Here is a 12500-nt window from a genome sequence, read left to right as displayed (position 1 = left end):
CAAACAAACGAATAAATAAATAAATAAATAAATAAATATTCCCAATATATTATACATTATGAGTGCATTTAAAAAAAAAAAGACAATGTTATGTAAACAAACAGACAAACAAACACTCATGAAAACTTATACTTTCTTTTTCTCTGTTATGGTAGAAACAAACAAACAAACAAACAAACAAATAAATTAATACTCACCAATTATTATGCTTCACTTCCGTTTAAGAATTTTTCCACTATTTAAAAAAAAAATGTTACTATTACATAGGCTTCAGTGTTAATTTATTTTATTTTATTTTTAGGTTGCCTGAGACTTATTTTTCTTCAGTTGCCTGAGAATTTTTTTGTTTGTATTTATCATAGTTTTTGTTATATTTGGTATTATTTTTTAGGGTGCCAATAGTTCTGGAGCTGCTGTATTTTGTTCTTGTTGCTTATGAGTATTTCATGTGGTCGGTTCTGCAGGGACGTTGTGAAGATGTAGAAAGTGAGAAGAAACAGGCAGAAGTCTTGTGAAGATGGAGGAAGCGTGGCGAGTCGAGGCGAGGCGAGGCGAGTCGAGGCGAGCAGCTGCTGCTGTTGACGTCTCTGAATGTTTAATGGCCGCTGCATGCGTAATGTTTCGTCAGGAAGAGGAAATACGTGTCAGGACTGACTGCAGATCGGCCCCGGGCGTTTCTGTCTCACTCTCATCCACACCTGTCTCTCTCTGTCTAACCACTCGTGACTGAGGCCCAGTGCGAAAGTTTGTGTCCCCTTTGGATAAACTCTGAAAGTTTATTTCTGAGTATTAGGACTACAATATGAGATGTTTACACTTTTCTACCATGAACATCAGCGATACATGAAGCAGTTTCACCTTAAATTGATAAGGAATTTTAAAAACATTTGAAAACTACTTATGCAGAGATGCTGTTACTGTTACTTCACCCTGAAGCTGATTAACCCTCTGATGTTTCACCCTGTCACTGTGTCATTTTTAGGAGGTTTCACCATTTCATCCTGTCATTTTTAGGAGGTTTCACCATGTCACCGTGTCATTTTAAGGAGGTTCCACCATGTCACCCTGTCATTTTAAGGAGGTTCCACCATGTCACCATGTCATTTTAAGGAGGTTCCACCATGTCACCATGTCATTTTAAGGAGGTTTTACCATGTCACGGTGTCATTTTAAGGAGGTTTCACCATGTCACGGTGTCATTTTAAGGAGGTTTCACCATGTCACCATGTCATTTTAAGGAGGTTTCACCATGTCACCCTGTCATTTTAAGGAAGTTTCACCATGTCACCGTGTCATTTTAAGGAGGTTTCACCATTTCATCGTGTCATTTTTAGGAGGTTTCACCATGTCACCGTGTCATTTTAAGAGGTTTCACCATGTCACCGTGTCATTTTATGGAGGTTTCACCATGTCACCATGTCATTTTTAGGTTTCACCATGTCACCATGTCATTTTTAGGAGGTTTCACCATGTCACCCTGTCATTTTAAGGAAGTTTCACCATGTCACCGTGTCATTTTAAGGAGGTTTCACCATTTCATCGTGTCATTTTTAGGAGGTTTCACCATGTCACCGTGTCATTTTAAGGAGGTTTCACCATGTCGCCGTGTCATTTTAAGAGGTTTCACCATGTCACCGTGTCATTTTATGGAGGTTTCACCATGTCACCATGTCATTTTTAGGTTTCACCATGTCACCATGTCATTTTTAGGAGGTTTCACCATTTCATCGTGTCATTTTTAGGAGGTTTCACCATGTCGCCGTGTCATTTTAAGGAGGTTTCACCATTTCATCGTGTCATTTTTAGGAGGTTTCACCATGTCACCGTGTCATTTTTAGGAGGTTCCACCATGTCACCATGTCATTTTAAGGAGGTTCCACCATGTCACCGTGTCATTTTTAGGAGGTTTCACCATGTCACCGTGTCATTTTAAGGAGGTTTCACCATGTCACCATGTCATTTTTAGGAGGTTTCACCATGTCACCATGTCATTTTTAGGAGGTTTCACCATGTCACCATGTCATTTTTAGGAGGTTTCACCATGTCACCATGTCATTTTATGGAGGTTTCACCATGTCACCATGTCATTTTTAGGAGGTTTCACCATGTCACCGTGTCATTTTATGGAGGTTTCACCATGTCACCATGTCATTTTTAGGAGGTTTCACCATGTCACCATGTCATTTTAAGGAGGTTTCACCATGTCACCGTGTCATTTTTAGGAGGTTTCACCATGTCACCATGTCATTTTTAGGAGGTTTCACCATGTCACCATGTCATTTTAAGGAGGTTTCACCATGTCACCATGTCATTTTAAGGAGGTTTCACCATGTCACCAATACTTTTGAAACCAGTATTTTTCCAAAAATAAAAAAAAATAAAAAAAAGATCATTGCATCCTTCATGATTCCAGGAAGGAAAAACACACAATAAGGACAGGTGGGATGAAGCAGAGAAATAGTATTTTAAAGTTGACACTACATCATGAAGTGTTTTATTCCTTTTACATCACAGCAAATTAAACATATTTCAGCAGAAGAACATGTTGTACTCTTTTATCTGTATGACATCAGTTCTCCTTTATGCTATAGTAGCCTCTCTACTGATGTAAAATAATATAAAAGATAAAAAAGAAATAAATATTACAAATAGTTACAAAGACAAAAGTGAAAAAAAAATGTCCTGGAAATTTACAAAGATTTAAAAAAATCACAGCAAAACATTACAGCTGCGACTGGAGACTCCTTCCTTAACTGTTACGCAAACGCCTACTTACTGTATCGATGATTTTTTAAACCATTTTTTGAACCATTTGTTGCTATAGAAACCATATATATATACTGTATGTATATAAGAGCAAACGCATTAATATACATTTGCAGATGCCTTCACCTTCTAACCAATCAGAATACAGAAATAGAGAAATGAATTGCTTGTGTGTGTGTGTGTGTGTGTGTGTGTGTGTTTGTGTGTGTGATGCTGAGAGCTCTCTCTAATCCCTTGTCTTCATGAATACATTACAGGAGCATCTTAGAGTCGGCTCAGCCGTCAGCTCGGCACCGCATCACATCCTATTACCTACTTTAAATCATTAACGTGACATCGTTTTCACTCAATTTCCAAACACCCACGGTGCAAAACTGCGCACTCGACTGCGCAATATGTCACACACACACACACACACACACACACACACACACACACACACACACACACACACACACACACACACACACATTCTATCTCTCCCTCACACACACTTAGCAGTTTGTAAGAAATGAAATATTTACAGTACTCAACATACCATCACTCGATGACTTAAAGACTCCAGAAACTGTGTTTAGTCTGTATTGTGCACACACACACACACACACACACACACACACACACCATTTTCCACCAGGAATGAAAAAAAATATGTATAGATATAAAAGTCTGTAGAAATATTACCCTGTTTTCTCTTCACACACTTCTTTCTACATGAGATATTTTTCTGCAAAAAAAAAAAAAATAAAAAAAAAATAAAAAAATCCTACTTATGGCTTATGCTTTATAGATATGGCTTATGCTTTTTATCTCAGATATTTCCTCATTCTCGACCACAAACCCCAGTTCGGTTTCAGTTGTCTTCCTTTGTGTGAGATTTCAGTTCGATCTTTTAGCTCCTCTGAGGCTTAGAATGAATTCTGGATTCTGATTGGTCGGTTTGCTATAAGCGTGGTAGTGCAGGTTTCTATTCATATTAATTATTTAATATTAATTAATTATAATTATATTAAAACATTATCACTTCTATAGCAACGGTACGTTTGCAGAGACTCGTACAGCGATGCTGCTCAAAAATAGGATTAAAAACCTGTTTAAACGTTGTAAGGAGTCTCGTGTGAGATACAGCTAGGATTTATTACGACATATTCTTAGGAGTTGAATATTTTATTTTTATTATTATTTTTCTAAATATTATTATTGCATATTAGCACGTTCGTCTCACACCTCCAGGGTCGGGGTTCGATTCCCACCTCCTGCTTGTGTGTGTGGAGTTTGCATGTTCTCCCTGTGCCTCGGGGGTTTCCTCCGGGTACTCCAGTTTCCTCCCCCGGTCCAAAGACATGCATGGTAGGTTGATTGGCATCTCTGGAAAATTGTCCGTAGTGTGTGATTGTGTGAGTGAATGAGAGTGTGTGTGTGCCCTGTGATGGGTTGGCACTCCGTCCAGGGTGTATCCTGCCTTGATGCCCGATGACGCCTGAGATAGGCACAGGCTCCCCGTGACCCGAGGTAGTTCGGATAAGGGGTAGAAGATGAGTGAATGAATGAATGAATGAATTATTGAATATTTATTTTGACAGAATACTTTCAGAGCGAACGAGACTTTCTAGCTGCATAAATGTAGGTAAACGTACTATAACTTACCTCCTAGTCCTTCCACAACATAAACTGTATCTACAAATGGATAAAAATACTACGTCCTTCAATTTTATCGTCGTCAAGTCTCGTGTTTTTTTACGAGGAATAAAACTTAAGCTGACGAATGATGGGATCAAGACGTGCGTGGATGTTGAAATGAGGCGGTTTTTCACCAAAAAAAAAGTTACCTCTTTATTTAACTTTTAAATGAATCAACACTTTCTTCTGACCAATCAGAAGCCAGGATTAGGTTTAGGGTTAGGATCGATCGTCAGTGATCATTAGTCGTTTCTTTTGCAGTGTATTTTATAAAAACTGTATTTTAATCACCAGCAAATGAACATTGTTCTAATATTCTTTTTGATGCCAAACTTGATCCTTTTATTGTTTTATCATTTTTATTACACACTGGACACAGATTTCGATAATTAAAAAAGCTTATATTTTATTTATTCTTTTCCTTTCACTGATTATTTTTCATTTTTTAATCATTTCCCAACAGATTTGTTCCTTTCGGATGTTTTTTTCTGCTTAGTAAAGTGAGATTTAAAGTCATTTCTATTTCAGTGAAATATTTCAGTGTGGTTTCGTTTCTCTGGGAACAAACTGAATGCTGAGGTAAAATCCATGCTGTCTGATTTTGGCACATTTGTATGAGTTAAAACATTTAACTCAATATTCAGTCCAATGCCTGGAATCTTTGATATTTAAACTCTTTCAGCCTTTGACAAAATTTTAATATTATTGATCAAATATCATGCTGCAATCTTCTAAAAGGCTTCTACTTATTTCTATATGTTACTTCTATTTGATTTTATATGTTCCTATAGGCTTTGAATGGCTTCTATAGACTTATACAGGCTTCTACAGGGCATATATACAGTAGATGTCTACAGGCTTCTTCAAGTCTCTGTAAGCGTTTAACAGCTTTTATTGTCTTCTCCGGGTTTCTATAGACTTCTATTGAGTTCTACATGTTTCTATATATTTTTACGGGTCTCTGTGAGAGTAAATAAGGCTTCTATTGGCTTCTCCAGTGTTCTATTGGATTCTACATGTTTCTGTAGGTTTCTCCAGATCTACAGGTCTCTATAAGCGTTTAAAAGGCTTTCGTTGGTTTCTACAGGCTTCTAATGACTTCTATAGACTTATATTAGATTCTACATGTTTCTTTATGTTCTACAGGCTTCTATAAGCTTTAACAGGCTTCTATGTGTATCTATTGGTTTTAAATGGCTTCTAAAGACTTATATTGGCTTCTACTGGCTTCTATGGGAGTACGTAGATGTCTATAGGCTTTTAACAGCTTCTATTGGCTTTATCAGGTTTCTACAGGCCTCTGTTTGATTCTACATGTTTCTTTATGTCTGTGTTTCTACAGGCTTCTATAGGTCTCTCTGTGTGTTTAAAAGGCTTCTATTGGATTGGATGAATTCTATAGACTTATATTGGCTTCTACAGGTCTTTATAGGCTTATAACAGCTTCTGTAGGTTTCTCCAGGCATCTACAGGCTTTTATATGTATCTATAGGCTTCTGTTGGTTTCTACAGGCTTTTATAAACATCTACAGGCTTCTGCTTTTCAATAAGCTTCGACAGGCTTTTCTCGGATTCTACATGTTTCTATTGGCTTCCACAGGATTCTACGGACTTCTTTGGATGTCTACAGGCTTCGTCGATCTTCTATTTGCTCCTATGGTCATCTATAGGATTCGACAGGCTTCTATAAGGTTCCCAGTTTCTATAGGATTGTCTAGTCTTCTGTCATTTCCCAGCTTTCTCTGGCAGGCTCATACGGCCCTCCATAGGCTCCTCTAGCATTCGTTAGACTTTTACAGGCTTCTCTCAGCTTCTTTGGCAGATTACTAAAGTACACAGTGGATTTTGCTTCGAGAAAACCGTCTCTGTTTATTATACAGTGCACTTTTTTGCTTTATCGTGAGGGAGATCTCTCAAAGGGGCAGACCCTCGTAACCAGCTGCCGATCACTGAGCCGAACATCTCAAACATCAACATACGAGCTCTCACAGACCCTCAGAGCGCTCCGAGCTGCAGCTCAGTCACTAACCGAATCCAGAAGATTGTTTTTATTTGCTTGTTATTGGTGAATATTAGAAATCCAGAGTTCTGCTCTAACACACACTGTGTTCTCTGTAACACAAAAACCGCCACGTTTCCATCACTTTATTAACCACCAGCCGCCGCGTCGCAGACGACTTTTCGGATGTCGTCGGGGTTTAACTGGAGGATATCGTCAGGAAGAAAGCAGACGCAGTACAGAACACATTGCTGTCTTTATTAGAGCCTAAACCGGCAATAATACTGAAAAACGTCAACTCAGAACAGATGGTGGCAACCCACGGCTTTTTTTTTTTTTTTTTTTTTTTTTTGTAAGAGTACATTAACTCTCGTTTTTTTTTTTTTTTTAAATGTGGCATGAATAACATCAATAAAAGGGGAAAAAAGAAATATACAACTTATATTACACTGTGTTATGAACAAAATATAAATCTATACCTCTATGTTATATTTACATAATTATCTTTTAGCGATTTTTCAAGTTGAGATGGTAGGATTTTTGTCTTTAAAGAACGAGTGTACGTGTGTGTGTGTGTGTGTGTGGTTTTAGTTTTTACTTTTAATTCTTTCTTTTGTTTTCAGCTCCACCCATGACTTTGATTGTCTTATCTATTATTATTTGTAGCATAAACGTCATGCTTTCTATATCATAAATGATTGACAGCTCAAGACCCTGTCCTTCGTTATAGGTGTGATTGTAAAGGTCCTGACTGTGATTGAACAAATCAAAAAAAAATAAAACAGGATGGAAACATTAATGTCTGTGATTTAAAAAGGTTGGAACATGATGTGGAGCTAAAACAAATCCATCACGGCGTATCTGAGACCAGACGCACGCTGGAGCGTCGCATGACCTTCTTGGAATTATTTATATATATTTTTTTATCTTGTTAGAATTATTTTTAACGCCTCCAGAGCGAAGGAGTACAAATATATCTGGACAGGACTACGAATCCCAGTAAACATCCTGAACGGAACCGAGCGTCGTCTTCACTTTGATATCGAGGTGGAATAAAGAGGACGATAAAACAAAGAGGAATAAAAGAGATAAAAAATTTCACATTGTACATAAAAGCGTCGGAAATAATATTAATAATAATAATTATTAAAAAAAAAAAAAAAAAAAATTTACTCTGAATGTCCAGAGTCCTAGTGCTTTCAGAAACAGTTCAGAAGTTCGTGAATGATGAGAGAAAAAATAAAAATAAAAAAATCAAATCCTTCAATTATCACGTTCACCGAGTTCCAAAAGTAGAAACAGGATTAATAAAGTGAAAAAAATTAATCAAATAAAAACCAAAAAGTAAAGCACAGAGTAATTAGATCTACATTTCTACCAGCTAAATATAATAGCGCTTTATAAAGCAGTTTTTTTTTATCATGTAAATTATAATAATTAAAAAAAAAAAAACATCAACATAGATAAAGTGAAAAATAAATTATACTGTACATAACTTACTAAACTTAAAAAAAAAACAAGCTGAACATCTTTATCATTATTGTTAATATTATTATTATTATTATTATTATTATTTTTACACTAGAGGCAGTCTGAATATAAACAAAAGAAAACACAGTATTCAAATAGAAAATAAAAGGATTGGACATGCAGAGGGTGAAAACTCAGAGCTCCTCCTTCAGACAGCCAAGAGTTCGACAGCAGAGTGACGGGAAATAAAACAGCAGAGAAACCGAGAATAAAAACGACATGCAGAACACAACACACGAGCTGAAACATCACTGCGTTAGTACTTCATTTAAAAAAAAAAAAACAAAACAAAAAAAAAACAACCAAGAAAGAAAAGGGGGCGGGGCCAGGCCTGGATCTGGTCCGATGAGAAACGAGCTGAGACTGAGAGAGGAAACGACTACAAAAAAGATGACGGGACGACGAGACGGCGCCTGAGCGGACCAGGGTGTTTGTGTATATGGTAGCTGTCAATCAATGCGTTTCCGTGGCAACACGGTCCCTCTATAAGGAGCAACGGGAAGTAAAGTGTTGAGAGTGATATTGTGGGAAAGTGTGGAGCGAGAGAGGGGTCATTAAAGAAGGGATATTTGATGAGACACACACACACACACACACACACACACAGTTCCTCAGTGCTCTGGAGGTTTCTTTGCTTAAGCATGTGTAGGAGTCTATAAAAACCTTTCTCTCTCTAACACACACTCTCTCTCTCTCTCTTACACACTCTCTCTAACACACACACTCTCTCTCTCTCTCTCTTACACACTCTCTCTCACACACACACTCTCTCTCTCTCTCTTACACACTCTCACTCACACACACTCACTCTCTCTTACACTCTCTCTCACACACTCTCTCTCTCTCTCTCTTACACACACTCACACACACTCTCTCTCTCTCTTACACACTCTCTCACACACTCTCTCTCACACACACACACACTCTCTCTCTCTCTCTTACACACTCTCACTCACACACACTCTCTCTCTCTTACACAGTCTCTCTCTCACACACACACTCTCTCTCTCTTACACTCTCTCTCTCCCTCTCTCTCCCTCTTACACACTCTCTCTCTCTCACACACACACACACACTCTCTCTCTCTTACACTCTCTTATACTCTCTCTCTCTCTCTTATTCTCTCTCTCCCTCTCTCTTACACACACTCTCTCTCCCTCTCGTGCGCGTGCCAAACTCTAGTCTATGGAGATTTTTCCTCTCACATGTTCTCCATCTCTGTTTCTCTTGGAACCGTGCGGCTCTGCGTTCTCCATGATGGTGAAAACAGTCTGTTTAGATACAGAACCGAGGGAGCGAGACGGAGCAGGATCTCAATTCTGCAGTTTTTGCATTCTCACAGGAACACGTTGCTTTTATTTCCATCCTGCTGCCTCACGTTTGGCCTATATGTGGATTTATGTGTGTGTGCGTGTGTGTGTGTGTGTGTGTGTGTGTGTCGGGGGGGGTGTCAGGGTAATAAAAGAAAAACTGATCCAAACAATATATACGGGTCACAGGATTTTGTAAGTGCTGGGAAAAAAGTGTACAGGAGCGAAACACACCTCCAACCGGTCTGTCGCTCGCGTAAAGAGCATGAGTGTGTATTACAAAGTGTGTGTGTGTGTGTGTGTGTGTGATACAGGATTCAGTGAAGGGGTTTAACACCGAACACAAGCTGTAAATTCTTAAAAAACCAAAAAAGAACAATAAAAGAAATCTAAGGTAAAGTGTTATTCCTGTTTGGTGCTTGTTTTTTTTTTAAAAACATCAAAACCAGGAAAATAAAAGTGTTTTTTTTCTTTTAGCTCTATTAAAACCGTAAGCACAAAAACAACAAATCACATTCACAAGCCACTTGTTGGCACCGTGTACCTGAGTGAGAATATTATAGAACCGAGAAAAAAAACGTCTCTTTATAGACAAGCAGGTCCACCGTTTTAAAGTGACAGGCCGCCCGACAGGTCCCGTGATTTTTTTACTTTATTATTATAATAATAAAGTTTTTTTCTGTGTGAAAGTTTCCTTATCGTATCGTATCGTATCGTATCTTACTTCCTGTAGCTTACTCGAGATGCGAGCGCACGTGACTGTCACGTGACGTCCGACGTCCTCCTGTAGTGTAACAGTTCCTCGAACGCGTCCTGTGCTTTGCTGCTGCTGGTATCAGGGCGGGTGGGGGAGGGGTGAAGGTTGTCGTGGGAGTGCGGCTCGTTTTCCGAGTCCTGATTGGATGGGATTGAGGGAGACCGGGACGAGAAAGGAGGAATCGGGTCCAGAAAAAAAAAAGGGTTTATGTTTTTTCTGTCATTTACTGCGCGACGTGGTTTTCGCTGTCGCTGCCGAAATCTCCGTCGTCGTCCTCGTAGTCGAAGTCGTCGTAGGCGTCGCCGTTGCTCTCGTCCATCCGCAGAACTTCCTCCTTGATGCGAGGTTCATCTCCTTTGCTGATGCTGAGGTACGAGGTCGGGTTGGTGGGCGGAGCCGGCTCAGGGCTGCTGGACATGCTCGAGTGCTCGGACGGCATCTGAGGGGACGGCATTCCTGCCATGGAGAGAGCGCCGGGGTAGACCACGCCCCCTGAGGAGAGCGGCAACTGGGCCTGCTGCCTGCCACACACACACACATATGAGGTTACACACAGAATCAAAACACACACATATAACACAGAATTATTATAAACTGGTTACAAATAAAATAATAAATTAATCTGAATTACTAATTAACTAATTGTCGTTTTTTATTACTTATTATTTTTCACTTGCATTTGAAGCACACGAGCCGTAGAAGTAAAAACAACCTAATAATACGTGCGTACGATCACGTCTTGCGATACGGTGGCGTCTTCTGCGAGGACGGAGGAGTTTACAATTTTTACAGGTTTTTTGGTGAAAACGAGCTGCATTTAAAGGCGGGGTCTCTGATATCTGAGAAATGCTTCAGAAAACTGAGTCGGGCCGAATAATAAAAAAATATCAAAACAAAAACAAAACAAACATGTAGCCAATGAGCAGAAAGGGGCGTGTCTTGTCAATATGGGCGGAGAGAGTGTTCAGTGCGCATGTGTGACATTAGCAGAAAGCGGTTTTAACGTTGACATGGAGGATAAAAACAAAGAAAGAAAGAGAAGAAAGACTTACGATAAGGTAAGAAGTAGGACGTGTTAATATAGGATCAGCTTTCCAGCGCTGGAGAGAACTGAAGGAGCAGGAAGTTGGTCACATATTCACAGATTGGAGTTTCCTGAGTCAATAACTCCTGAGCTAAACACTGTTACTACACAAATAACACCTCTTTTCTATCGTAGTAATGTAGAGACGCAGCTACAACCGTGTTTTGTGTAGTAAGTGTTTAGCTCAGGAGTTATTGACTCAGGAAACTCCAATCTGTGAATATGTGACCAACTTTACTTAAGACGCCGAGGCGCTTTTTTCCTTCTCGATAGGTGAGTAACGTTGGTTTTGTTTTGTTACACAGAACTAATATATGTCTTTGTCCTTTACATGATTATGCTTGTGTGTCATTTTTGCTTGTTTGTTTATCTACAATCGTATTGTTCTTCCCTTCAGCTATGATAAAGACACATTTCTTTCCATTAGTTGCCTGGGTTACGTATGTATGTGTGGGCGGAGCTATCAATACAGGGGTGGGACCCATTTGGGTTAGGGGCGTGTTTGTTTTGGTGATTTTATATGTCAACATTGGCTTTCAAACAACGGAGACCCCACCTTTAAGTGTGTATTATTCTTTAGTCTGATTAATGCTTCAACAGAGAGAGAAACAATCGTTCGTGCTGTAAGTGAGAAGTGTGATGTGTGTCATGATCTCATTAAATGAAATGAAAAGGATGTCCTGAGTATTTAGAGGTCAGAAGCCCTCAAAAGTCCTGACCTGTGCTTGTGGTGTTTAATGACTGGAATTAAAAAGACTGTAAGTGAATGCAGTGAGGTCCTGAATGAGGTCCTGAATGAGGTCCTGAATGAGGTCCTGAGTCTATGAGTCTCACCCCACAGTGAAGTACTGCCGCATTTCCTGTCTGCGGTTCCGCATGATGGCCTTGTACTCGCTGATGCGCAGCTTCTTGCCGTCCACCAGGCAGGTGCGCTTGGGCCGGGGCTTGTACTTGTAGTCGGGGTATTTCTCCAGGTGCTGCTTACTGAGACGCGCCTGCTCCTCGTAATACGGCTGCTTCTCCAGATTAGTCATCGCTTTCCAGCGAGAACCTGAACACACACACACACACACACACACACATTAACACCTCTTTTCTGCATTTGTCAATCACTTTCATATATTTTTTTTTCTTTTTCAAAAGAGATTTGGTGCCTCATCGTTTGCTCTAATGAGCAGCTCTGACTGGTCAAATAGAGCGACAGATTCTGCCCACACACACACACACACACACACTGCGTCATTATTCCAGGTGACAGCAGGTTAAGTGGCCCATTCACACACTCCATCTAATTACCGAAGCTCAGTAAGAGAACCTGTAGCCTGTGCTGCTTATTCTCCATTGACACACACACACACACACACACACACACAC

The 12500-nt window shown here is 39.5% G+C and overlaps 1 protein-coding gene across 6 annotated transcripts in view; it reads right to left on the bottom strand.

The window, feature by feature from the left end:
- Positions 1-6684: 6684 nt before the first annotated feature.
- sox5 (SRY-box transcription factor 5) overlaps positions 6685-12500 on the bottom strand; it is a 217087-nt gene continuing 211271 nt past the window's right edge. For all 6 annotated transcript variants that reach the window (XM_060889028.1, XM_060889027.1, XM_060889026.1 and 3 more), the window contains 2 exons: positions 11961-12177; positions 6685-10563 (listed from right to left, as the gene is read on the bottom strand). In XM_060889028.1, coding sequence (XP_060745011.1) covers positions 10266-10563; positions 11961-12177 — 515 coding nt within the window. In that variant the 3' untranslated portion in view covers positions 6685-10265. The remainder of the gene's footprint in view (positions 10564-11960; positions 12178-12500) is intronic.

Source organism: Tachysurus vachellii, chromosome 16 (assembly GCF_030014155.1).
Source record: "Tachysurus vachellii isolate PV-2020 chromosome 16, HZAU_Pvac_v1, whole genome shotgun sequence".
NCBI classification, from domain to species: Eukaryota; Metazoa; Chordata; class Actinopteri; order Siluriformes; family Bagridae; genus Tachysurus; species Tachysurus vachellii.
This window is presented reverse-complemented; position numbering and strand designations above follow the sequence as displayed.